The 23517-nt window shown below is 54.4% G+C and overlaps 1 protein-coding gene across 2 annotated transcripts in view; it reads left to right on the top strand.

The window, feature by feature from the left end:
- TEX264 (testis expressed 264, ER-phagy receptor) overlaps positions 1-22151 on the top strand; it is a 38493-nt gene extending 16342 nt beyond the window's left edge. For both annotated transcript variants that reach the window (XM_015641208.3, XM_015641207.3), the window contains 2 exons: positions 14477-14648; positions 21306-22151. In XM_015641208.3, the coding sequence (XP_015496694.1) occupies positions 14477-14648; positions 21306-21619 (486 nt within the window). In that variant the 3' untranslated portion in view covers positions 21620-22151. The remainder of the gene's footprint in view (positions 1-14476; positions 14649-21305) is intronic.
- Positions 22152-23517: the final 1366 nt, after the last annotated feature.

Raw genomic sequence — 23517 nt, 5'->3', positions numbered from 1 at the left:
CTATAGGCAAGGCACAGCTCTGGGGCTGCAGTGGTGGCTGGGGCACCAGTGAGGTGGCCAAGCCCAGCTGTTTGCACTGAAGCAAAGGATCGCACTGGAAGTCCCTCAGGGTTTTTTTTGTTTGATAGGGAGATACGCACACACACACACCTCTCTCAATTCCTCCTGCCTGCAGCACCTGCTGCCCTGTAGGTGCTGTTTGAATTGATGCTGCTGTGTGCTGGTGGCCCTGGGCAGAGGCAGCAGGCTGGATGTGTCCAGAACGGCCAGTCCTCATGACTATGACAGGTGCGGAGGTCTGTGGAGCTGCTCACATCTTAGGGAGGCTTTCATGGGCTCAACATGTGTTTTTCCTCTCGTTATGCTGTTGCCTGGTGGCTGTCACTCTATCCGGACCCACAGGGACTCACAGCCTTTGGGGAGTGGGTGCAGGGTATTGAAAGGTGCAATGTTCTTTGCAGACCTACACACAGCCAGCACATCCCATCCTGCTTTGAGGAGCAAATATCCCCTGCCTGTTTATTGTCAGGACAACTTGGATTGTCCTGATAGGCTGCCAAATCCTGGCCCTCTGAACTCCTCTGGAATTGCCAGGACTGGGTTCATGTTCATACCAAACTGCCTCAGCTGTTGCAGGGCTCCAGAGCAGGTTGCAGACTGCTCTGTAAGCTCCTTGAAAGAGGAAGGTTGAGCTGTGCTTAATTATTGGCTTGCAGGCTTTTGGAGAGTGCCTGTGAACCCTCACTTCCAGGACTCCTTTTGTGTCTTTTCTTTTCCAGCATGTGACAGCTTATTCCAGCCTGTGGTTCAACCATACCAGGGAAAATCAGAGTCTGTAATAGAAATGTTGGCAGTTTCTAATTCCACCCCTCATGCCTGGGGCTGGAAGGGATTACTCTAGATTAGAACTGCCCTGAGGCAGCTGATAGAGGTCTGAAGCGTGGCAGGGGTTCAGGCATCCTGTGCTGTTTCCTCTGCTCCATCCCAAGCGAGCAACAAGTCATGGCAATTCTCTTCACCTTTGTGGCCATTGTACTAGGTGGGTCACCTGGCACCTCTCAGATTGTATGGGAACAAGGAAAGGTATTTGTTCCCCTGCTGTCAAACCACAGTGGGCACAGGGGCCAATCTCCCTGGGGAGCACAAGCCAGTGCTTGTCTTCTGTCACCCTTCAGCTGATTTCTGTCAGGATCTAGTGCAGTGCCTGGTGTTGGTAAGAGATGGAAGGTACCTATTACCCTCAAGAGTGGATCAGCACCTGATGGTCCCTCTAGTCCAACAGCCCACCCAACATTCACCTTTTGTGGGCTCCTCAATGCTGTGGTGTGAGGAGGCAGAGGCTCTTGCCTGGCTTGAGCAGATGCATTTCTGCTGGGTTTGTTGGAGATAAACTCTCCCTTAGGTAGGATGCCCCTGCCCTGCCAGGTCTGCTAGGCTGGGTCCATAGTCTGAAAAAGAATGTGCTTCCAGTATGGAGGAAAGGAACAAACCTTCCTAAGAGGAGAGATGATGATGGGGAGTCATCTCTCCTGGGTACCAGAGAGAAACTAGTACTGATTTGGAGCAGAGGCTCAATACAGTTTTTGGGACAGAATCATCCTCATCTGGCACTGGGATGCCAAAGGAGAGATACTGGGGCCATGAAATGGTGAGGCTTGGGGTATGCTTGCCTTCCAGGCCACTGACATCTGAATTTTGCACATGTCTGTTTTGCATGACTGCCTCCTCCTAAAGCTCAGCGAGGCTCTGCTGATCTGAGGCTGAGCTCCAAATTAAATGATACCAAACAGCGCAGCTTTACATTTCAAAGGCTCAGAGCAGAAGGATGCCTGGGACTTTCTGTCACTATGGAGTAATTGGAATGATATTTTTTTTTATTTTGGCGGCTTATACAATAACCACCGGGTGCTCGCTCCACGGACAGATGGTTTTACCTGCATCCTCTGCTAATGTGAGGAATTATAACAACCCTGCAGGGATGAAGAGGGGTAAGAGTACAGTGGGCAGAGCAAGTTAGTAACTGCTCTGTGTCCCCGGCTCTGGCTGCTTATTACAGTGGTAACTTGTGGATGGGCACATTTGCATCACAGAACCCCTGGAAATTTCTGCTTCTATTCCCCCATTCCACACACCATCAACCAGAAAATCTGATACATTAAAAGTTGCTACTGTGTCTCTTTTCCTTATCTTCACAGGGATAGACTCTAAGGCAAGGGTGCTTCTTGAAGGTTAAAGATGGAGTTCTAAGGCAGCTGGGAGAGTGATTGATCTGGGAGCCCCAAGCCCAGCATGGCACTGGAGGCTGTTGCCTTTCAAACGAAACCTGAAGGGGTGACCTGGCCCTGGGGGATGAAGAGAATGTGCCATGGCTGATCACAGAGTGGCCCTGTGTGCAGCTGCCTGTTGGCTTCATGCATATGCTGACAGGCTCTGTTCCCACTCTGTAAGGTTGTAAGGCACTCTGGGAAGGCTGAAGGGAGGGAAACAATGGCCTCATTCCCATTGTGGACACCTGCATTTTTTCCCTGCTACTGGATGGCCGATTACTCTAATTTACTCAGGGGTTTATTTCTGCCTGGAGCTGATGGCAGGTCCTTGACATGCAGGAAGGTAGATATCTATCATCTGCTGGGGCCAGCTGCTCTGCTCTTCACGCTGTGCAGATTCACAGCTTGGGGTAAGGTCCTCCCAGTGATTCAGTAACCAGACTGTAAGTTGGCAAAAGCTTATCAAGAGGTCAGTGTGGAGAAAGACTTGCTCAAGTACTTCTCTGCCGAGCAGTACAGGAATGAGCAAAGCAGAAGTGGCTGGTGTGGCTGCAGATGTTGTGGGCTCTCAGTGGAGGAGCACAGCCATCCACTCCTCTCTGTTCCTGCATCTTCCTCCTCCTCTCTCACATGCATCTCTAGGTGCCAAGTTCACTTGTCCCGCACAGGTCTTGCCACCCCAAGAAGCCACTGCCCTCACCTCCCAGCAGTTCCCCTGCAAAGCTGTGTTTCCTGTGGGCACTACTTTGGGACCCATAGCATTGGCTTAGCTCTGGCTTACTCCTGTGCCCTGGGGCACAGCACCAACATCCAAATCCCTCCCCTCTTGCTATCCAAGACCCAGCAGCCTTCCTGGGACAGACTTGCAGCAGTCAGAATATTCTTCCTGTCCATGGCAAGCTGTGGCTGCTTGGGGAAGGGCACGTGGGGACAGAGGTATAGATATGCTTCCCCGAAGTTCTCCCCATCCTCCAGGTACCCAGGGTTTGAGGGAGGACATCAGCACTGGGAAGAGAAGGAATGTCCTCCAGGTATCAGGGCACTAATGAGGATCTGGGGCAGCTGATGTGCTGTTGTCAGTGGTGTTACACAGAGCTGTATATGGTTTGGGGTACCTGGGAGGGCAGAGCAGTGATACAGATAGAGAGCTGGCTCCCCAGGAGGGAAAGATTTGGGAAGCCGAGTGGCATGATGCATCTCCAGAGCACATCTGGGAATGTATGGGATCCTTGTGGAAGGGCAGTCAGACCAGTCTGTCCTTGCCTAACTGCTTTGATTTCTCCTCCTGATTGATCTGCACAGTCAAACTCATGATCCTGTGCTGGCAGAGGAGCACTTGCCAGACTGCAAAGGTCGCTGAAAGCAGCTGCTCCCCTCCCCTGCTGCCTCTGTTGCCAGCAGAAGAGCCCAGCTTTGGAGGCACTCAGCTCGTGTCCCTGCTGGCACCGCTAGCCGCTGGCTCTGCACGCCCGGCACACTGCGGTGGCTGCTCAGCGGCTGCTCTGCTCTCCAGACCGAGGTAATGAGCGCCCTGGGACCTGTCCCTGGTGGGCCAGGGAGGAGGAGGAGGAGGAGGAGGAGGTGAGAGTTGCAGAGGAAAGGCAGCCTCACCTCGCCTTGCCGTGCCTGCTGTCAGCAGGGCCAATGGAGAAGTTGGCCAGCACGTGTGGCCGCTGAAATGGCATGTCCCGGCTCGAGGACACCTGGAGCTGTCCCTGATGAACCTGCGTGGTGCCACTGGTTCTCCTCCCTTACCCCCTGCTCGCCGGCCTGTGTTCCAGCTGCTCCCGCACTGCAGGCAGCCTGCCCGGCTGTGCCGTTCGCTCTGTGCCCGCCAGCGCTGTTTGAGTGCGCCGGGGATTTCCTCGGGCGAGTCGTTACCGCCGGCGGCTGCAGTGGCTGCAGGCTCTGGGGGCTTCATTAGCCGAGCTCACCGGGGGGAATTGTCATCACGCAGGAGCCCAGAGCTGCTGTCTCTTTGCCCTTTGCCAGGTTTCTGCGGAAGAGAGACGCAAGCTCTTGGATGTGGAGGTTTGAAGGTGGCTTTGCTGGAAGCCTGTGGGGAAATGCCTCTTGTTCATTTATAAGCGCTCAGGAGGGAACTTGTCCCAGGCCCTGGCTTGCTTTTAAAACATGGGGATATCTGTCCCTGGGGCAAGGGAAGGAGGAGCAGGAGGAGCAGCGAACCAAAGATGACCAGTGGCCCATGGGTGTCTGCCCTACAGAGAGCCTGGTTGGGATTCCTGACACCCAAGTGAAGCCTGTGAGTGCAGGGTTTCCCTGAGTGGGAGCTCAGACAATCTTTCTCCACTGTTGGCTGCACTTGGCTGATAGCTTTGAAGATCCTTCTGTCCTGGAAACTTGCTTTCTGACATCAAATTTGCCAACGTGTTGTACTTGAGATGTGCTTATGGATGTCGTGATCAGCTTGCCTATTCCTCCTCAGCAAACCAGGCTGAAACCCACTTGATCTCTTCTTCTGGATCTTGCTTGCCTTCCAAATGAGGCCAATAAGCCTGACAGTTAAGTCCCTGTGGGTGGGGAGGGAGGACTATTTTGTCTGGGAATCAGGCGGTTGCATCGTAGCTTTGCCCTGGGCTGCTGGTGGCTTTATCTGTGCAAGTTCAGCGAGGTTAAGTTCTTCAGCTTCCCTTTTTGGCTTTCTCAGCTGTGAAGGGATGGTGTGAGGCTGAGCTTAGCTCATCGTGAAATATATTCCATGAAGCCTGGGAACTGGGGGCGTTGCAGAAAGACAAGGTTGTTCAAGGAGGTAGGAAGGGATGGGGAGGGTGTTTATTCCACTCCTCCATTTTCCTCCTGGGGCCATTGATGTGACACCTGAGTTTGTCCTGGTGACTGACAGGCTGTGGAAGAACAACTAGAGATGCCTGCAATCCAAAGAGCAAGAGGAAGGGGCAGCTCAGACCTTGTCTCAGGAGACTGAGAGCTCCCATGTGCTGTGGGCACCAGGCACTGCTGCTCCTGCTCCATCCCTGTTGCTTTGGCTTTGCTGCAAGAAGATTTCATGACAGCACTCGTTGCAGGTGAGGACGTGTGTGAGAAGGCTGTGAACCACAAGCCTCCAGCTTGTCTGGACATTTTTGTTGCAGAAGGGCTGGTACTCAAGTGAGTGGTAGCCCAGGAGAGAGAGCCATCAAGATGGGTTGGGAATGTCCTCATGGATGAGGAGCTGTCCAAGTTATCCATGGAGGAAGATCTGTCACCACAAGAGTCTCATGGCAGGGTGGAGCAGGTCACTTTAGGTTAGGTCTTACTCTCCCTGTGAGCAACATGACAAAGCCACAAGTTTCAAAGAGGCTCTTTTTACCCATGTGGTGTCCCATGCAGGATAGGAGGCTGCAGTGCAGTTCTGCCTGGCTGAGGCAGAACAACAGGAGATGATCTTGGATGATGATCCCTTTCCTGAAAGGCCCTGCCTTGACAGGAGACAGAGAAATTGCCACAGCTGCTACTCCTGGCAGCCTTGCCAAGGCAACAGAGCAGGCAAAGCGATTTAGCATTGCTCCAGTCATCCGTGATGGCAGAGATCATTGCATCAACCCCTTCAGCATTGTGATTAATGCTGAAGAAGCATCCTCTGAAGCTGGGAGGAGTGTGTTGGCCCCTGGAGATCTGCTCTCTGAAGCAGAGGCAGCCCTTTCCAGCTGTGGTCTTCCTCTCCCACAGTCTCGTCCGCCTCCTTTCGTGTGCAGCTGTTGACCTGTGTGCTCCCATAGTGATGGAGTTCCTAGGAACTGGGACAGGAACTCAGGACTGGTTCCTCAGGAGAGGAGAGATGATGTGGATTTACACAGATTCCTTGTCTTATGATGAAAATCTGGTGTTTGAGCTTTCAGAATGGTTAAAACCAAAGTCCCCTTCAGAGAGCTTGTGTGTGGCTGTGATGGGGAAGAAGGAGAAAATGGGATGTGGTGGGGTCGGGTAGGAGGAAGAGTGTGAAAACATATTATGGAGCTCTGGGAACCTGGTGAGTACTGTCTCCCCAGCTGGCATTTTATCCATGGTGGGTACAGGAGCAAGGCAGAACTTGGGAAAGTAGAAAGCACTGAGCCTTTAGGAAAATGAATCCTTTTTAATGCAAAAGTTTCGTTTACTTTTGCAACTTTTTGCTCCAGGACTAATTACTACCAAATAACCGTAACACCAGGGGGGACCCAAGGCCCGTGAATTACGTTTGTTTGCACCATCTGCTCTTTTTTCTGCAGGTGACATTCCTGTAGTTGGGGGCAGTATGATACTCTGGAAGCACTCAGACTAATGTACCTGAACGTGTCTGGGCTGGCAGTTTTGTCCAAGGCTTGTCCTACTCCCACACTGGGGGCTCTGGCTGCCTGTGGCTACTTTCTGAGAGGTTTTATCTCGCTGGGACTTGCTACCTGGCTCGTCTCTGAAGATGATGGATGCTCCTTTGTGTCCTGCAGGATTTCTCTTGCAGCTTGGATGGGTACTGGAAGAGGAGAAGGTCCAGGGTGTGTCACGGCCTCTAGCGAGGCAGGGCTGGAGTTTACTCCCTTTTGCCGGAGAACAGGATGGAATCTCCATCCCAGGGAAAGTGTTCATGAGTCTGACAGAAGCTATCAGCCATGACCTGGGAGCCTGTGCCTGGTCCCTGCGAGCCCTCTCAGGGTTCTGGGATCTCCTGAACCCACCAACTCCCCCAGACTCTTCTCTTTACCTCTCAGTTGGTCCTTGTCTGGCAGCTACCACTCTGCAGCTCCTGCCCTGGAGGAGCCCTGGGAGCAGCTGGGTGATTCGGCCCAGGGAAGCGCAGGCGGGCAAGGTGTAAATTGCATGGCAGGCTGCCTTCACTGAGGTGAAAATGAAAAACTCTCCCAAGCTATCAAGCTTGGTGTTTTACAGCTCCCACGGTCCAAACGCACTCCCACTCCCTCTCACTGCTGTGGAGAGAATCTCGGGGGCTGGTGTTCTCCTGCCTGTCCTGGAGCCATGGCACTGCCACGTCAGCAGGGCGATGTGTCCTGTTTGCAGGCAGGACGGGGGCCTGCCGTGGGAAAGGTAGGTGTGCTGAGGGCAGGCAAGGATGCTGATGGCGTGGGAGGTGCTAATTGCCAGGCTCTGTAATCTGCTACCTGGAGGAATCGTTATCCTTTGGCGAGACTTCCACTGCCATAGTGCTGGTGCTGCCACTCATTTTTCCTGCTGGCTGACGGAAACGGCCTTTCATTGATTGCAATAATATCACCTTCTGTTTCTGAAACACCTCACAGCCCAGAGGATTTGAAAGTAAAGTGCACGTGCGTGGGAACAGTCTCACCACCTCTGAAATGTGAGTTTCTCCAGGCTGGGAAGCAGCAGCTGTTCCCCAGCCCTTGGCAGCCTGGTGCTGGCGGCTGTGCCGGAGCTGGCTCCGGGTGCCGTCGCCCTGGGAGGCAGGGCCTGCCTGGCTCCATGTGCACCCTGCTGGAGCTGCAAGCTGAGATGTTGGGGTTTCCTTGGTGCTTGAGGTAGTACTGGTGTAAAGCATGTCTGCCTGCCTCTCCCTCTAGCAATTTGTCTTCCCTTCTGCCCAGCTGTCTCCCATTGCTGGGCTGTGGCTCAGCAGAGAGGACCAGAATCAGGGTTGGGTTTGGAAGGGGCATTTCAAGGTCATCCCGTCCAGCCCCCCTGCTGTGGGCAGGGACATCTTTCACTAGAGCAGGTTGCTTAAAGCCCCATCCAGCCTGGGCTTGAACATCTGGCCATGTCCTGGGATGGGACATCCACATCTTCTCTGGGCAACCTGTTCCAGTGCTTAACAACCTTCAGCACAAGGCATTTTATGTCCAGTCTAACCTGCTAGCTTTTGCTATAAAACCTCTGTCCCTTGCCCTGTCACCACAGGCCCTGATGAAAAATCTCCATTTCTTACAAGCACACTTTAGGGCTCCTCAAAGGCTTCTCATCTCCACACTGAACTACCACAGCTCTCTCAGCCTGTCTCCTTAGAAGAGTTGTTCCAGCCCTTGGACTGTGTCTGTGACCTGCTCTGGACCTGCCCTGGCATGTCCATGACTGTGTCATGCTGGGATCCCCAGAGATGGAGGTGATATTCGACGTGGGGTCTTACAGAGCAGAACTGAGGAGACACATCCCCCTCAGGCTGCTGTCCATACCACTTGTAGTGCAGCCCAGGAGATGCTTGGCCCTGGGAGGAAGAGGTGCCTCTATTTTTTTGCTTTCATCAGCTCAGATGGGTGACTTAAAGTGGTGTCTAAACTCAAGCTGATATCTGAGCAAAGAGGAATGGACACAGGGTCATAGCCAGTCTGGGCCTGGGACAGAGGGATGGCCCAGCAAGGAGTCTGTCTCCTGGCTGAACTGGGAGAATGCCAAAGGGTGCTGGGTGCCGTGCAAATGAATTGCAAAGCCTCTCAGGACTACCTAGCAGCCGTGTTCTAAGATAAGCGGGGATGACACACCGAGCATGGAGCGTGTGAGGAAGCGAGGAGGATGTGGCACACAGCACGCTCCCCCCAGTCCTAGCTGGTGGCTCAGTTTCAGCTTTTAATTTTAGCAACTGATTTAGGGCCGTTCAGCTCCACGCAGTTTTTTTGTCCCTTTAAAATCGCTGGGACTGAAGTGTCTGACCCCGTCATTGGGGGATGGAGAGGATGGATGCCTCCAGCTGGAAGGAGGGTGTGGGGGAGTTGTGTTGTCTGGGCAGGTGGGAGTTGCTGGCATGTGAGAACAGGGCTGGTGGGTCGCCCAGGGGTCTCCCCACACTCTCCCAGTGCCAGATGACTTGCTCTCACTACCTGGAGCAGCCCCAGTGCTGGCAGCACAGGCAGGGGGAGGCTCATGTCAGGAAGACTGTGGTGGTGCCCTAGCTGTCTGGGGAGATGCTGGTGAGTCCCTCCAACAGGCAGAAATCCCCAACGATGATCACAAGCCCCCTGTGTGTTTGCACCCTCCATCTATTCCTTCTTCAGGTATGGCAGCATAATAGACAGAAGAGACTGACCCCAACTGCCTGTGGAAAAGCTCCTTATGTGGTTGGTGTTGCTCCAGTGTCACAGCAGGATGTGGATGGAAGCAGCTCCATGTGCCCTTCTGCTTCCCTGCAATGGTAGCAGCACATCCTGTCACAATGAGAGCAAGGGTGAACAGCAGTTCCAGGCACACTGTGCCAAAACAATGTTGAGACAATCCCACAGCCCACAGCTTCTCCTTGAGTCTGGGCCCTCCTGGCCAGACTTGGGCCAGGTGTCCACTGGCCCCTCTGTGCTGGGAAGTTGTTCTCATGATTGTCACTGTGCAGAGAGCAGTTGATGCTTAGGCTGGACCCTGCACTATCGGCTTTTCCAGTGGCTCTGGAAAGGCTCCAGTCTGTCCCAGCTTTTCAGCAGTGCCCAGTGGCAGATCACTAGAGGTTTCATCCCTGGCTGGTGACCAGGAGGGCAACTTGGGGCTGCCTGGTTCCCCTAGGGGAGAAGAGTGTTTGCATCTGCTGAGTGATCAGTTGCTTGCTCCCCATGGTTTTTCCAGTCCGGGCTGGGTTTAACAGGCACATTTTTCACGTGTTGCAGGCAGAAAGTGCTCTGGCAGGGATGGGTGACAGGCACAAGCAATGGCTGTGTTCCCATGGCACACAGGTGGCTGGAGCATGAAGTGGACATCTCTTGTGTGTGCAGTGGAGTCAGGAGCTGCTGGGCAGCATGAGCAGCTCAGCCTCCAGCTCTGCTCCAGTAGGAAGCTTGGTGGTGGCACGAAAAACCTCTCCTCAATTGCTCCTACAGCATCAGTCCTGAAACAGGGACTCAGTGGGCTGGTGTGAATTTACCATCACATTGTAAGACATTCCAGGAGGCCACAGTAAGGAGTCAAGGGTGGCAGGGAGCTTGTGGGGTGAGGACAGAGCTGCCTCCCCACTGCCTTCCTGGCAAGACTAGGAGTGTTCTGGGTTCAGCTGGAGGCTGATTGCCAACATGCCTGTGCATGGCAAGGATCCAGAGAGCATCCACAAGGCTCATTTGTGGTCTCCTAACAAGATGAATTCTTGCAGCAGTGGGAGATGAAGCAGATCCAGTTGGTGACATTTGAATTCCTGAGCAGATGAACCTGACAGAGTGACAAAGACAGTTCCCACAGTGCCCCAGCTCATCTGCTTGCCAGCAGGTGCTGAGGGCCATGGTGTGACATGAGCACCCTGCCACCTCCTTCCGCCCTTGCACAATTCCACTGGGATTTTAATGACTGCAGGTCATGTCTCGGCCACCTTGTCATGTCCTCTGTAGCCCTGGGACTGCTCTTGTGCTCACCTAGGAAAGTGAGGGCATCTTCCTCCTGGGAGGCTGTGCCCAAGCCATTTCATGGGCAGACATTGTGACCTTGTGGACCAGTAAGGGGCAAAAGATTTGTGCTGACGAATAGCTGGCACCTCCTGCTGCTGGGGAAGGTCTCCCAAAATGCTGGTCATTGCATAATCCTGCTGTACTTTCTGATGCACAAGTCTAGGGATGCTCCATTCCTAGCAGGCTGAGGGTGACCTTGGGGAAATCCTACAGTCAGTACGTGGTGGTAGGTGATACGGAACCCGAGGTTAAAGATGGGGTGAGGTGCTGTTCCATCTGGGAAAGAGGAGTGCAGGAGTCTTCCCTTACATAACGCCTTGCTCCCAAGCAGGTGGTGAGAAGCACCCCACCACATTCCTCAGATGGGCTGAGAAGGAGTTGGCTTCACGGGAAGCAGCGGGTCTGACGTGGCAGGAGTATGCTGGAACTGCTGTTCTGTCAGAACTGAACTTGCAGACTCTAGATGCATTTATGTGTGTAGATGGGCTGTATGGATTATGTGCAATGAATCCCCTGTTTTGGGTGCTCAGAGGAGAGTCCTGGATAGAAGTCAGTCCTGCACACTGCCCTGCTGCCTCCACCTTTGCTTGCCATAGGAAGGGAGAGCTCCTGGCAGAGGCTGAAGAGGGAGGTGGCAATGCACGACCTTGCAAAGGGACAAGTCCCCTTCCCTGCCCCACTTACTGGTCCTGTTGTCACAGCCAGCAGCCTGACACTGACAGTGTCCCACTGCTCACCTCTCGCTGAGCTCCTCCGCCCGTGTGAGAATGCATTGGATTTGACTGGAGGGCTCTGCCTTGCAAGCTCCACCTTGCCCTTGCTGCTCCATCTGTTGGCTTGGTGGCACAGCCAGCCAGAGGCTCCCTCCTCAGTGGCAGTGCAACGCTGCCTGTTGAGCCTTTCTGTTGTTTTGCCATGTTGTTGAGCCTTTGCTAATTTGTTCTCTTCCACACCTTTGCCTTGGGGCTCTGCTCTCCAGTCTCTCCAGGTTGTTTCTTTTCATTGCAGTGTTTCTCTCCACGGGGATAATTCCAAACTCACTTGTGTCACCAGCCTCTTGTGCACTTTGCTGCACTGTTCTTGCCTGGCCTCTGCCTGCTTCCTAATCTCCTTTGGTATGATCAAAAGGCTGATCTATCAGCCCCTGCAGATGATCCCCTTATCCATTTCCGTTGTCATGGCTCCCCACCTCATTGCCTCTGCCCATTTCTCAAGTCTTTATGCAGCCTCATCCCTTTGTCCCAGGCTGCACAGGACAGCATTCCCAGCTGCAACTCCCTGCTCCTTCTTGGGGACATTGTCCTCTCCTGAGCCCACCTGCCAGTGCTGAGCACTGCAGCAGCCCTGTCAGATGCTGGGTGTCTCTGGGAAGAAGCATAGAAGCAGAGGCCAGTTCACTAGCCTGGCTTCCAGCTTAATTTGTACAGACATAAATTAGCACCCCCAGGCTCTGGTTTCCCTCCATTTTGTTTTGGGAAAAACCCTGGAGGAATTGGGAAGAAATCAAGTATTGTAGCTGTCCCTAATGAGGCATTGACAGTGAGCGTCCAGCCATTTCTGCGTGATCCCGCCGACCTGGTCCCCAGACATGGGCTTTGGCTGCTGGATACCTGGGCTTTTCTGGCTTCAGGGACACAGAGCTGCTCCTGGCAGGGTGGAACATCCGTGTCTCTCTTACAGGATAATCTTGAGTGTAAAGCAGCATTTGGCTCAAGAGCTAGTCCTGCTCTTCATTCAGGTGTGCATTTTTATTCCTTAAAAAGCCAAGATTCCCACATTCTGTATGGGCAGAGGGGTGCCACTTCTATGCCTGTGTAATTGGATGTTGTAGCAGCCTAGAGTAGATTGTAGGGAGAGGGTAGGTCCCAGATCCACTCTTTTGGAACCTTAGGAGGGGCTTTGGAAAGTCAACTTGGGATGGCTTGAAGGCCAGACTGGATCCCTGAGGATTTAGACTGGTTGGAGACCTCACAGGAAGTTAATGAATGTCTCTTTGCACTAAGATCCTGTGAGTTCTCTTTGTCTGCATGAAGTGTTGGAGGGCCAGCTGGATTTATCCAAAGAGCCCTGCAAATCCTGGAGATACCCATCTCTGGTGTGTGTTGCAGTAACCTAAAATAACGAGCTGAGCTGAAGGTTGGTGGATGGGCTTGTGGTTGGTAGAGCAAGGGGCAGAGCAGCGGGGAGGGCTCCTGTCTGCTTTGTTGCTGAAAAAGCAGGAGTGATATGAGCCGCCTCTGCTCTGCTGCTAAAAACAGCCCAGCTTGTTTTTATTTAATTTAGTTTTGATCTGCAGGCCTCAGTGTTTCACCTGCCCATGAGTGAGAACTCCAAACTCCAAGTGCCCTGGAAGCCCGCCTGCGTCCCTGTGTGTCCCTGCAGCACTGGGATAGGAAATGTAGTTCCTCCTCAGCTGGAGGAGGGACTGCTGAAATTCAGGGTGGAAGGCATTGGGATGGGACAGGTGAAGCTTCTGCTGGGGTCATGTTCCTGCCACTGTGGTGTTTCTGGGTAAACTGGGCCTCTGCATTGCCAGATCCTGCAGACTTTCCCAGGAAAATGAACCCAAAAACTCCTGATGTGTGATTACTGCCTATGTTTCTTGTGCAGCATCCTGGCAGCATGGAGGTAGCTCTCCAGGTGGTCCAGCTGCCCAGCAACGGGGAGAGGGTCAGTGTTGGCTCATGTCTGTTGTGGATCTTGCCTGGTGCCAGCATTACTCTGGGAAATAAATGATTCTTAAATCACATTGGTCCATCCCCAGGGCTGAAGGAAGTCAGGCTTTTGTAAGGTCATGATTGATGTGTCCATAGAGCTCATTCTTGGTGTGGGGCCAGCTCTGGCTACAGAGAGTCCCAGAGGGACAAGGACCCTGCTGGAGGATGTGCAAACAAGCCACACCAGCAGGCCATGACAGAGGAGAATAGTTGAGGCAGGGAGGAAAATCACTGGGTCAGGGAAGAAGAAGAGGACAATCAGGGTGAGAAGAAGAGAATAGCTGGGGCAGGGAGGAGGAGGATGATAATCAAGGTGGTTGCAGGGTTAAATAAAAGCTGTCAGTGATTTGAAAAGGGGAAAGAAAGAAAAAGAAAACCCGCTGAAGACTCTCCTTTCTCACCCGGCTTGTAATCAGCCGCCCCCTCTGCCAACGAGCAGCTGGCGGGCGGGCGGGTGAGGAGGGGGTGGCAGGAGGGGTCCAGCTGCTCCTCGGCCCGGCCTCGGCACCCCAAGAGTCCCCACACCCCCAGCTCAACATGGGCTGCACAGCCCAGGGGACATGCCCCTGGCATGGGCCCCTGACAGGCTGGGGGCCTGAGGTCTGCCAGGGGGAGGTGGGGTGAGGAAAAGGAGGAGGGGGACTTGTCTGAAATGCCAAGGATTCATCTCCCATTCCCCCTGCCCTTGTGGTTCTGAAAGGAGCTGCTTGAGCTGTCGGCTCTGGATTATATTAATTAGCAGAGAGGTGCTACGCCTGCTCATGGGGCTGTGCTGCTCGTGGGGCTGTGCTGTTTGTGGGGCTGTGCTGCTGGGAGGAACCAGACATCTGGCAGGTCTGTGCAAAGCAGCTGCCTGGCTCCCCAAAACCCCTCACTCCAGTCCAAAATAACCACATCAAAAACAAGGCTGAGCTAGGTGTCTTCAGCATCTCCTCCTGGAGCCCAGCTGGCTGCTTACCTCCAGGGACAAACCTGCCTGCTCTGGTGCATGGAGCTGGTGTGGTAGGGAAAGCAGCACTGTGGCTTTGGGATGGTACCCTCTGCTCCTCACTAGGCCTCCACGCCTGTGGGCAAAGAGGACCAGTCTGACCTGGCCAGGCCGGCAGGTCAATGTGGTGGGGGGCTGCTGGGCTGGGGGGTGAGGGCACATCCCTGCCCATGGCTACTTTGTGTCTTCCAGGAGAGGAAGCTGTGTGCCCATCCCCGGATCGAGATCTACAAGCAGGACCGCATCTACTTCGTGTGTCCCCTTGCCCGCCAAGGGGACTTCTATGTGCCTGAAATGAAAGAACTGGAGAGGAAGAGCAGGGCTGCTGCAGCTGTGGCAGAGGATGCCCAGACAGACATCACAGGTATCTGTGGCTTGTGCTTGGGCTCTGTCTTTGATCAGCATCAGCCCTCACAGAGGGGGTCCTGGTACCCCCAGTCCTGCTGCCTGAGCAGACAGAGGGACTGACCTGTGCCCACCTAGTACCCAAGCACCAAGTCTTATCACACCTCTTCACCTCACCCTGGGCTGATCCCCAAGGGTCTGAGATGACATCCCCTGAGATACCATGCCATGCCTTGGGGAGCACCCAGGAACCCTTGCAGTTTTGGGTTAAGCCACTGGCCCAGTGTTGTCAGTGCAGAGCTGGATCTCACAGCTTTTAGTTGCAGCTGGGCTTGTTTTTCTCTTTGTCATATACATCTTCCTTGATCTCATCTTCATCTGTTACATATTGGGATTGCAAAGAGCTTAAATACCAGGTTGCCGTAGCTGGTGGTGGAGTTGCCTGAGAGCATCTGCTCAGCAAGATTTGTTGGAGCCTGGATGTATTCATACAGGAAGGGACCACAATGGCTGTAGGCGCAGAACAGCAGTGCTATAGTAACCCAAAATGCTAGTTGCCTTCAGCAGCCCACATGCTCCCGTGCCTGCGAGATGTAGGAGCCGGCTATCCAAGCATTCCCAGGCACTGGACAGCACATCAGAGCCGGCTGCTGGCAGGGCAGGCGCCTCCCCCACCCCACGGTTGCCCACTCTTGTGTAACGGGCATGAAAAAACCATGAGGGCTGTGCTCGCCTCCCGGGCAGTTGGGTCATTTGCTTTAACGCAGCTTCAGGTTTGGGTCGCTTTAATTCTTAATCACATAAAAGCAAGCCTGGGAATTGCTTTCTGGGAGCTCTGTCCATTTAGTGTTGCAATGAGGAGTCTAATTGGAGCTGTTTCCCAGCATTTCCAGGTCCTGTGTTGGCACAGTGCTCACTTGGCTCTTCTCCTCCTTGTCTGCCTTGTGTTGGGGCAGCTGTTGGGGGCACCAGCCCGGCTTGGCCAGAGGTGCCCCAAAGCCCACTCACTCTGACATCTTCCTGTGGTCACCCCTTGGTTTTGGAGAGGGATGGCAGGATCCATGGGAGCAAAAGCAGCTTGAGCGTGGTGCCTTGATAACTGCATGCATTCCCTCTGTCCTGCTCAGGGAGTGCATGATCCCACAGCACAGCCAGGGATGCTTGGAGCAATCACTGCCCTGGCTGTCTTGGTGCTTTCCCTGGGATGCCACTGCCAGCATGCCCACAGAGGGGGAGTCCCCTGCCATGCTGGAGGAAGGGCTAGGAAGGTCTTCCCAGTTTTAGAAGGCAAATGACGTTGGACTTTCTCATTCTGGGCTCAGCTCCCCAGCAGCACTTCTAGGCTAACTCCTCCACCACCCCTGTCCTTCCAGGCATGTAGATGAGCTTTTGTCAGTGCAATCTGATGCAGTGCCATCTGCTGAGTCTGCACAAAACCAACTTAAATAATAATAACTGTGAGGTTGGCCCTGCCTGTGAGACTAAAGAGTTGGGCTTGGACATTACACTGTGGTTGTCACTGCTGGGCACAGTGGCAGAACCACATCTGATGGGGTGTCACATCCTTGCTCTGGCTGAGGATGTGGCAAACCTATGGGTTGCTTGTGCAGCTCCTGCCTGAAGACTTTGGTGGTCCCATGAAGATTACCTTATGGAATGAGACTGGTCCTCCCTTCCCGATGATTTTATGTGCTGGGGTCTGTGCAACCATCTTTGAGTTGGACAAAGAAAAACTTCTTTTCACATCCTTTTTATCCTTCTTCCCTGGGAAGTCCCTCTAGAAGCAAGCTCCAGTTAGTCACAGCCCCTTCAGTGGGGTGATGGACATGAGATCTTGACAACCCAGCAGATCCCAGGATGTCTGTGACAGTTTTTAGGCTCTCCTCTCCCAGCTGGAGGGTGAGCATAGCAGTGTCCCCATCTGCCTGTCAGCATGATCTCCAGTCAACCCCAGTTTGTATTTGGGTTATTTCTTGATCCTTCTCAGCTTTGTGTGGATGTTTCAAGTGGTCCTGTCCTGCTAGAGGCTCAGACAGTGCTCCTGGGTCAGTGGGGGCAGGTGGTGGTCCCTGATGGTGGCTGCCAGCTCCTCTGGCTATGCCTGAGATGCACAAATCCAGGTGTAGGGCTTTGATACCCAGTTATCTCAATGGATAAGTAGAGACTGGGAAGGTGCTGAGCCCCATTTCCCCTCCCAAAGGCAGCTGAGAATGCTTTATGCACAGAAGTTTTGGGTTGTCTGTCCTGACATGGAGCAGAAGAAGCCCCATCTTTCCTTTCCCAAAATACTGAGATAAGAGCATTGAGTGCAATTTCAGAGTGGACATTATGTTGAGTGTGAACATAACACTCTGTGTGAACGCACCACTGGTCAGTCACAGTTCATGAAACTCCCCACCAGCAGATGGATTATGCTTTCTTTGAATTGAAGATTTGAGAAGTTCCAAGTGGAAGGTGTTGCCATTTCTCCTCACCTGTCATTGTGGCTGGTGCCAGACAGTACCAAGCAACTTGAAAGTGTAAGAAAGGCTTGCATTTGTTTTCTCAAGCCTGCTGACCTTGGAGCACATCTCTCCATTTAGGCTGTCATCTGCTGTCCTTGCTCCTGAGCTCACCCTGGGAGGTGCTGGGTGCCTGTGGCTGTGAGCGAAGCCAGTGACCACAGAGGCTGTGGGGCATGGTCTAGGGTCTGTGCTTTCTGCTGCTGCTCTGCACAGAGCAGGGTGCTGGCAGCTCTGCACAGAGCAGGGTGCTGGCAGCTCTGCACAGAGCAGGGTGCTGGCAGCTCTGCTGAGGACGGACACACTCAACACACAAGGAAGGGGCCAGGGGCTGTGACTGTCTCTGCACCAATTCCGTCCCTTCTTCGTCATCATCAGGGTCATCGGAAAGACAGGAAGCATTTTAGGAAGGCAACTGATGGGTCTCCAGGGGGCCAGTGTCAATCACAATTATTTGTTTTGTACTTAATTGTTTTCTGGGGCTTTGGCATCAGCGTGGTGCTCAGCGGGTCCTCGCTCCCGGCTCCCTCCCAGCAGCGCGCTCTGCAGTGTGACCCTGCTGCTGCTCATGGAAGGTGAAGGCAAACAAAAGCAGCCTCACCACATGGGCTTGCTGGCAGGAGCACAGATGATTCCTGAGCATGTGGCTCTGCCCAGAATCTCAGGTGCCCATTTTCCTGGAGCAGAATCTGTCCCACAACATTCAGGTACAACTGACGGCATCCCATGCTGAGCTCCAGTGCCACAGAAGAGCAACTTTCCTGGCGTGTTCTGCCTCGTCCTTGCTTGCTTCCATCCTCCAAAGAGCCCTGCCTGTTCCTGCCTGCCTCTACATTCTGGGAAGGGCCCCAGCCCCTCTCCTGGGCTTGTGTGTGAGCTTCAGCAATCACAGAGGAGCTGTGCCCCCTGGCAGCACACTGTATTTAGTGATGAATATTTGATGGAATGAGGAGAAGGAAAGGGCCCAGGAGCACCAGGAGTAGAGCACTGCTCAGGCATCAGTGTGACACAGGGGTGACACAGGAGGAGAACCTGCCCTCATTCTGGATTTGGGAATACCAGCACCTGGTATGGCACAGGGCTGAGCTGTCTGGGGAGCCAGCTCCCCACCAGGCTCATTGGCAGTGTGGGGTGAGTGGTTCCTGTTGCACCCTCCCTAGCTGGTCTCTTGGAGTTGGCTGCTTGATATCCCTTCTTCCTAGGTGGCCCTGGCTTTTGGGGGACTCCTCAACACCCTATCATGGCTTCACCTAGGCTGTGCCTCTGTTTCCCAAATGAAAACTCCTGGGTTCTGTGTTCCTACTGAGTGAGAGTGCAGTGGGATGCCTGTGCCATCCTTGAGCAAGCAACGTCAAGGGCGAGTTTCAACAGCATGGCTGCTACCTCACAATGTGCCAGAGGGAAAAGCCATGCTGGATCAGGGTGTTGGACTGGCTCCTGGTCTAAGGACCAGCCTTGGGAACATGGATACAAGGAACAAGCAGTGGTCCATGGGCAGACAACAAAGTGTGTGGAGGATGGACAAGTGGGTGTAGCAGCTGCTGGAAGCCTATGCCTGTGAGATAAGAGCTGAATCCCTGCTTGCCCTCCCACAGGGCTTTGGTTGCCCTCTTGGAGCCCCTTGCACTGACTTCCTGGCCTCCCTGTTTGGACAGCTGGATATTCCTGCCACATCCCCCCATCAGAGCTGACCCCACACAATCCCAGAGCAGCAGCTCTCTTGCCCTGCCCACCCCAGATATTTATCCTTGCCAGGCTGAGTGGCCATGCCAGAGCCAGCCTTCTCCTGTGGAGAGGAGAGCAAGGCTACTGAAATGGGCAAATTTGCCAGCTGAGGCTGCTCGAACATGATCAGAAGTGACAGAGCAGTGACAAAGTGCCTGGCTGAAGGGAAACAGGACTCGATTTATTGTTGCCCTTGGAGCAAGGGAGAGGAAGGTGGCTATGAGAGTGAGGACAGCAGTGCTTTCCTACGGTGGTGGCTTGGAGCAGTGTGTAAGTCAGCTTCATGAAGCCACGGTGGAACATGTCCATGTCACCTCAGGCCATCAATGCGGCCAAATCAGATTATTTCTTCTTTTCAGATCACCACCAAATACCTTGCAAACCCTAATTTGTCTTCAAGGCTCAGGGTCTGCCCACTCCCTTTCATCCCCTGCAGCTCTCGATCTTCCCTGGTGCTCCCTGCTGACCCACTGCCCTGCCGAGGTCCTGTCAGGTGGGACAGCATCTCTCGCCTTCCTGCCGCCCACTCAGTGGCTGCTGTCCCCTTCAGTGAGCGCCTCGCTGCAGCGTGCACAACATCCTTTTTAACTTAGAGTAAATGTAGTTTCCATGTTGAGGTGCTCCCTGATGCTGCAGCGAAGGCGGTGCGTGTTAGTGGGCAGTGGTTCTTTCCTGCTTTCCATGGGAGGGGTCACCTGGGGAGGGGCCGAGCTGTGCCAGCTGCCAAAAGGGTTGCCAAGGTGAGAGGGTGGAGGCTCAGGTTCTTTTCCTGGAGTAAGCCAGTATGCCATCCAGGTGGGATGAAGCAGTGGGTGCACTGTGTCTGTGGATCCTTTCTGGCTACCCCTCATCCTGCTACCACTGCTCGATCCTCCCGGAACAGCCGTCACTCAGCCGGCAGGACCGTGGGATGATGCTGCTCAGGAGGCAGAGGACTGCCATTTACAAGCAGTTCTGCTGGCAGCTGCCCAGGCCGGGAAGAAAAACAGCGCAGAAAAAGGATTTAAGGATGTTTGGAAGGAAAGTTCCCTCCTTGGTGAATCTCCTTCAGATCAGTGACTGTGACACAGCTGGAGGAGAGCAAGCAGCCCAGCCTTGGGCACCATGGCTGCAGGAGCTGTAGGAGGCTGGAAATGCCTGTGGAAGCCCAAGGCAGCACCTTGCCAGCAGCTGAGGATGGAGCTGCAGCAGCAGGAGACAGTGTGGAGAAGAGGGCTCTCCTCTCCCACCTAGGATAGTGATGACTGCAGAGAGGATCCCATTTGCCACTTCCCAGCCCTGTTGGTGGCAAGCCTCAGTCCTCCACTGAGGACTCCTCCTGGTTTCCCTCCTGGTGTGGGGCATGATCCTCAGCAGGGGTGTTCAGTCCAGCATGGATGGAGGTGCTGGGAAATGACAGAGCCTGGCACTCACTTCCCACTGGTACAAGGCAGACAGGGAGGAGGTAGAGCAGGGAGGGCCATGATGAAAGAGCCTGCCCAATATTTGCTGAAGTATTGTAATTAACAGTGTGGAGCTGTGATGTCATAATTAGCCACATGGATCTGTGATGTCATAATTAACAATGATTAATGTTTAACAGGAAGGGTTTGTCTCCTGGCTGGTTGCTCTGGCAACAGTACTGAGCTGCTGGTCTCAATCTGACACGTTCCTCTCCTTGTCGACTCCTTAATTGTATTGTCGATTGAGCTAATGAGGCAGGGATCTGGGGAGGGGGAGGTGGGCTAAGGGATCCACCTGGGGGTCTGGTCATGAGATGGGATGTGGCTGGCAGCCAGGTCATGTGGAGAAGCACAGAATGAGCTGGAAGGCTCCCCCTATCCTCTGGGACCCTGAGACATGTCTGCTGCTCCCCTGCCTGTCTTCACACTGCTGCCAGAGCTGCCGGCTGTGGGAGAGCCGTGGAGGGAGTGGGAGCAGGCTGTCAGGTGCTGAAGGCACCAGGATGCCCTGGCATGAGGCTGGACTTACATACCTGCTTCTGACAACAGAACATCTGATGACTTGCACTTGTGCCATCATCCCCTTGGGTGCTTAAACAATGCTGCAGCTCTACGCAACCCTCTCAGCACAGTGTTCTTCCTGCTCTTTGTCTCATTCCTGGTGCCATCCAGAGACAGGCATGCATTCTCCCAAAGGAAGGGCTTGGCCAGTCCTTGGTGTGTGCATGGGGAGCAGCCGTGGGGCCAGGGTGTGGCCAGGAGCTCAGGGTATGGCTGGAAGCTGGTGCTTGTGTTGGCTTCGGGGTTCCAAATTTCAGGGAGCAGTTTGAGCTCAGCCCATTGATCTGGTCACATCTCAAAGGCATAGGAGGTGACAGGAGGTAGGAGCTGGTCTCTACCGTGGCCTGATATCTCAGAGGCTTCTGGTGGCTTTGAAGGCTGTGGCACCCCATCCCCATTCCCTCCTTCCCACAACGTTCACTCTTTCTCATTCTCTCTCCATCCCAGGGGGTGACACCATGAGTGAGACAAGTTCCATCAGCATGGAGGCCACAACTGACAGCAGAGACACCTCGGTGGCCACCTCCATCCTGCTGCCCTTCCCAGGCAGCCGTGGCCGGGAGGAGGCGGACAACCGCAGCGAACACAGCTACAGCGAGTCGGGAGCCAGCGGCTCCTCCTTCGAGGAGCTGGACCTGGAGGTGGCCGGGGATGGGGAGGGAGCCCCGGGCCTGCTGCCTGATGCAGGCTACACAGGCAACCAGGAGGTCACAGACAAGTGGACCAAGGAGCCCATCGCTGCTGAGAGAGGAGAGGAGTAAAGAGAGACCTGGCTGCCTCACCTCCCACTGGGGTCTGAGTTACTGGGAACCAGTTGCCTTTCCCATCTCCTTCCTCTCCAGCCAAGAGATTTTGGTCGCTGATTCCCCCAGGACCTGCTCTCCCTCTTTGCAGAAAGGGTGTTTGACTGTGTTTGGGGGTGCTGGGAGGTGGGGGGGATTTCTGTGGTGCTTGGTGGCGCAGGGTTAGGTGCCGGCTGGGGGGACAGCGAAATGCATTTGTAGTTTGTGTGTCCAGGCACATTGCAGGCTCCTTGCAGGTGTCTGGGGGATGGTGGTGGATGTCAGAGATGTCCCCCCTCGTCTCTGCTGGTGCCCCTCTCACCCACAGCTTCTCTCTGCTGCACCACCATGTTTTCTAGCACCAAAGAGCCGTGAGTTGGGTCAGTTGGGTTTGTTCCCCTCTTCTCTTCCCCTTGCTGAACAGTGGAAACATCCTGTGTACATGTGGTCCTCCTGGCACTGCCACGGGCGCTTCAGGGTATGTAATAAATTGGATGCTTTTCCTCACTGATGGCTGGTGCGTTGCTGACTTGTCCTTTGGCCGATTGTGCCATCCTGCCCCATGGTGGGCAGTGGGCTGTGGATGAGAGCTGCCCCCACAACCCTCCACTGAGCCAAGGAGCTGCCCAGGCGCTCTGCATCCCTGCTGCTCAGGCTTTCTCTCTGCCTGGGCAACCCAGCAGGGCACAGGGTCTGTCCCCAGCTTGTGCAAGCTGCAGGGGACGTGGGGAAGGAAGGGTCCCAGCTGCTGTGCTGAGCTGGGCAGAGCTGGAGGGAGGTGGCATCTCCACTCCTCCTGGGAACCTGTGGAGAGCAAAACCAGTATAAACCCAGGTACAAAGCTGCTGCTGGGCCTCCTCCTGTGGCAGGGGACACTAGACTACCTGCACTGTGCCTTCCTGATTCTGTCTGTCCTGCTGCTGTGGAATGCAGGCAAGGAGGGCTGCCTGTGCTGGTCCCAGTTCCCTGCCTTTCAGTATGGGACAAGGAAGCAGCCTGGACAGCATGGCCATGGTGCCATGGGGCAATGGCAGGTGCCAGAGCACCTGCTGAGTGCCCTTGGTGCCTCCAGCAGCCCAGGGATTGTTTCCTGGTGGTAAAACATGGCAGCCCAAAACTGGGATTTGGGGTGGGGGTGCCAGGGGCAGAGGAGGTCTGCCTGTCTCTCCATGGTGGGAATGTGTCCTCCCTGGCTTGGAAAGGTCATGATTAGTCCTCAGCCAGTGATTGACATAAGATTGTTCATAAATATTTTGTGCTCTGAGTGATAAAATATTAAACTCCTCCAGCCCACATGGAAAAATATTGCTCTTCCCGGTGTTTATCTTTGTTGCTAGTTATTACAAACCTGCCAAGCCCCCTGAAATATTTATGCTTGGCTGAGGCTCCCAGGGGGTTGGAGCCAGGCAGTGGATATTAACGGTGCTTGTCCCCTAACCCCACTGAACCTGGGCACCAGGGGGGCTTTGCCATCATTCTCCTGCCGTCGGCAGTGCTGGAGCAGCAGCCAGGATGATGCCAGGGTGTGTATGAGGCTGGAGCCAGGACCTATCTGCTGGGGGAAGCGGGACCATGGCAGTGCCAGCATCCCTTGGCACAACACACCTCCAGTCCTCCTCAGCTCTGGCCACGCTGGCCAGGTCCCCCAGCCCAGGCACCCTCCTCTCCCAGTGTCCCACTCTGTCTGTGCCAAGAGTCTTGAAAAGAGAGGGGCTTGTGGGGTCTCGGGTCCTGCTGCTGTGGGACTCCAGGGGGGACCCTGGGGACTCTCTGAGTTTTCCCTCCCCAAACCAGGTTTGCCGGGGGGACGGGAATCCAGCAGAGTGTGTCTGACTCACTGCAGTGCCCTTCACCCGCAGCCTGCAAGTGCAGCAGCT

Source organism: Parus major, chromosome 12 (assembly GCF_001522545.3).
Source record: "Parus major isolate Abel chromosome 12, Parus_major1.1, whole genome shotgun sequence".
In the NCBI taxonomy this organism is placed as follows: domain Eukaryota; kingdom Metazoa; phylum Chordata; class Aves; order Passeriformes; family Paridae; genus Parus; species Parus major.
The sequence above is the reverse complement of the archived record's forward strand: the minus strand, read 5'-3'. Positions and strand labels throughout refer to the sequence as shown.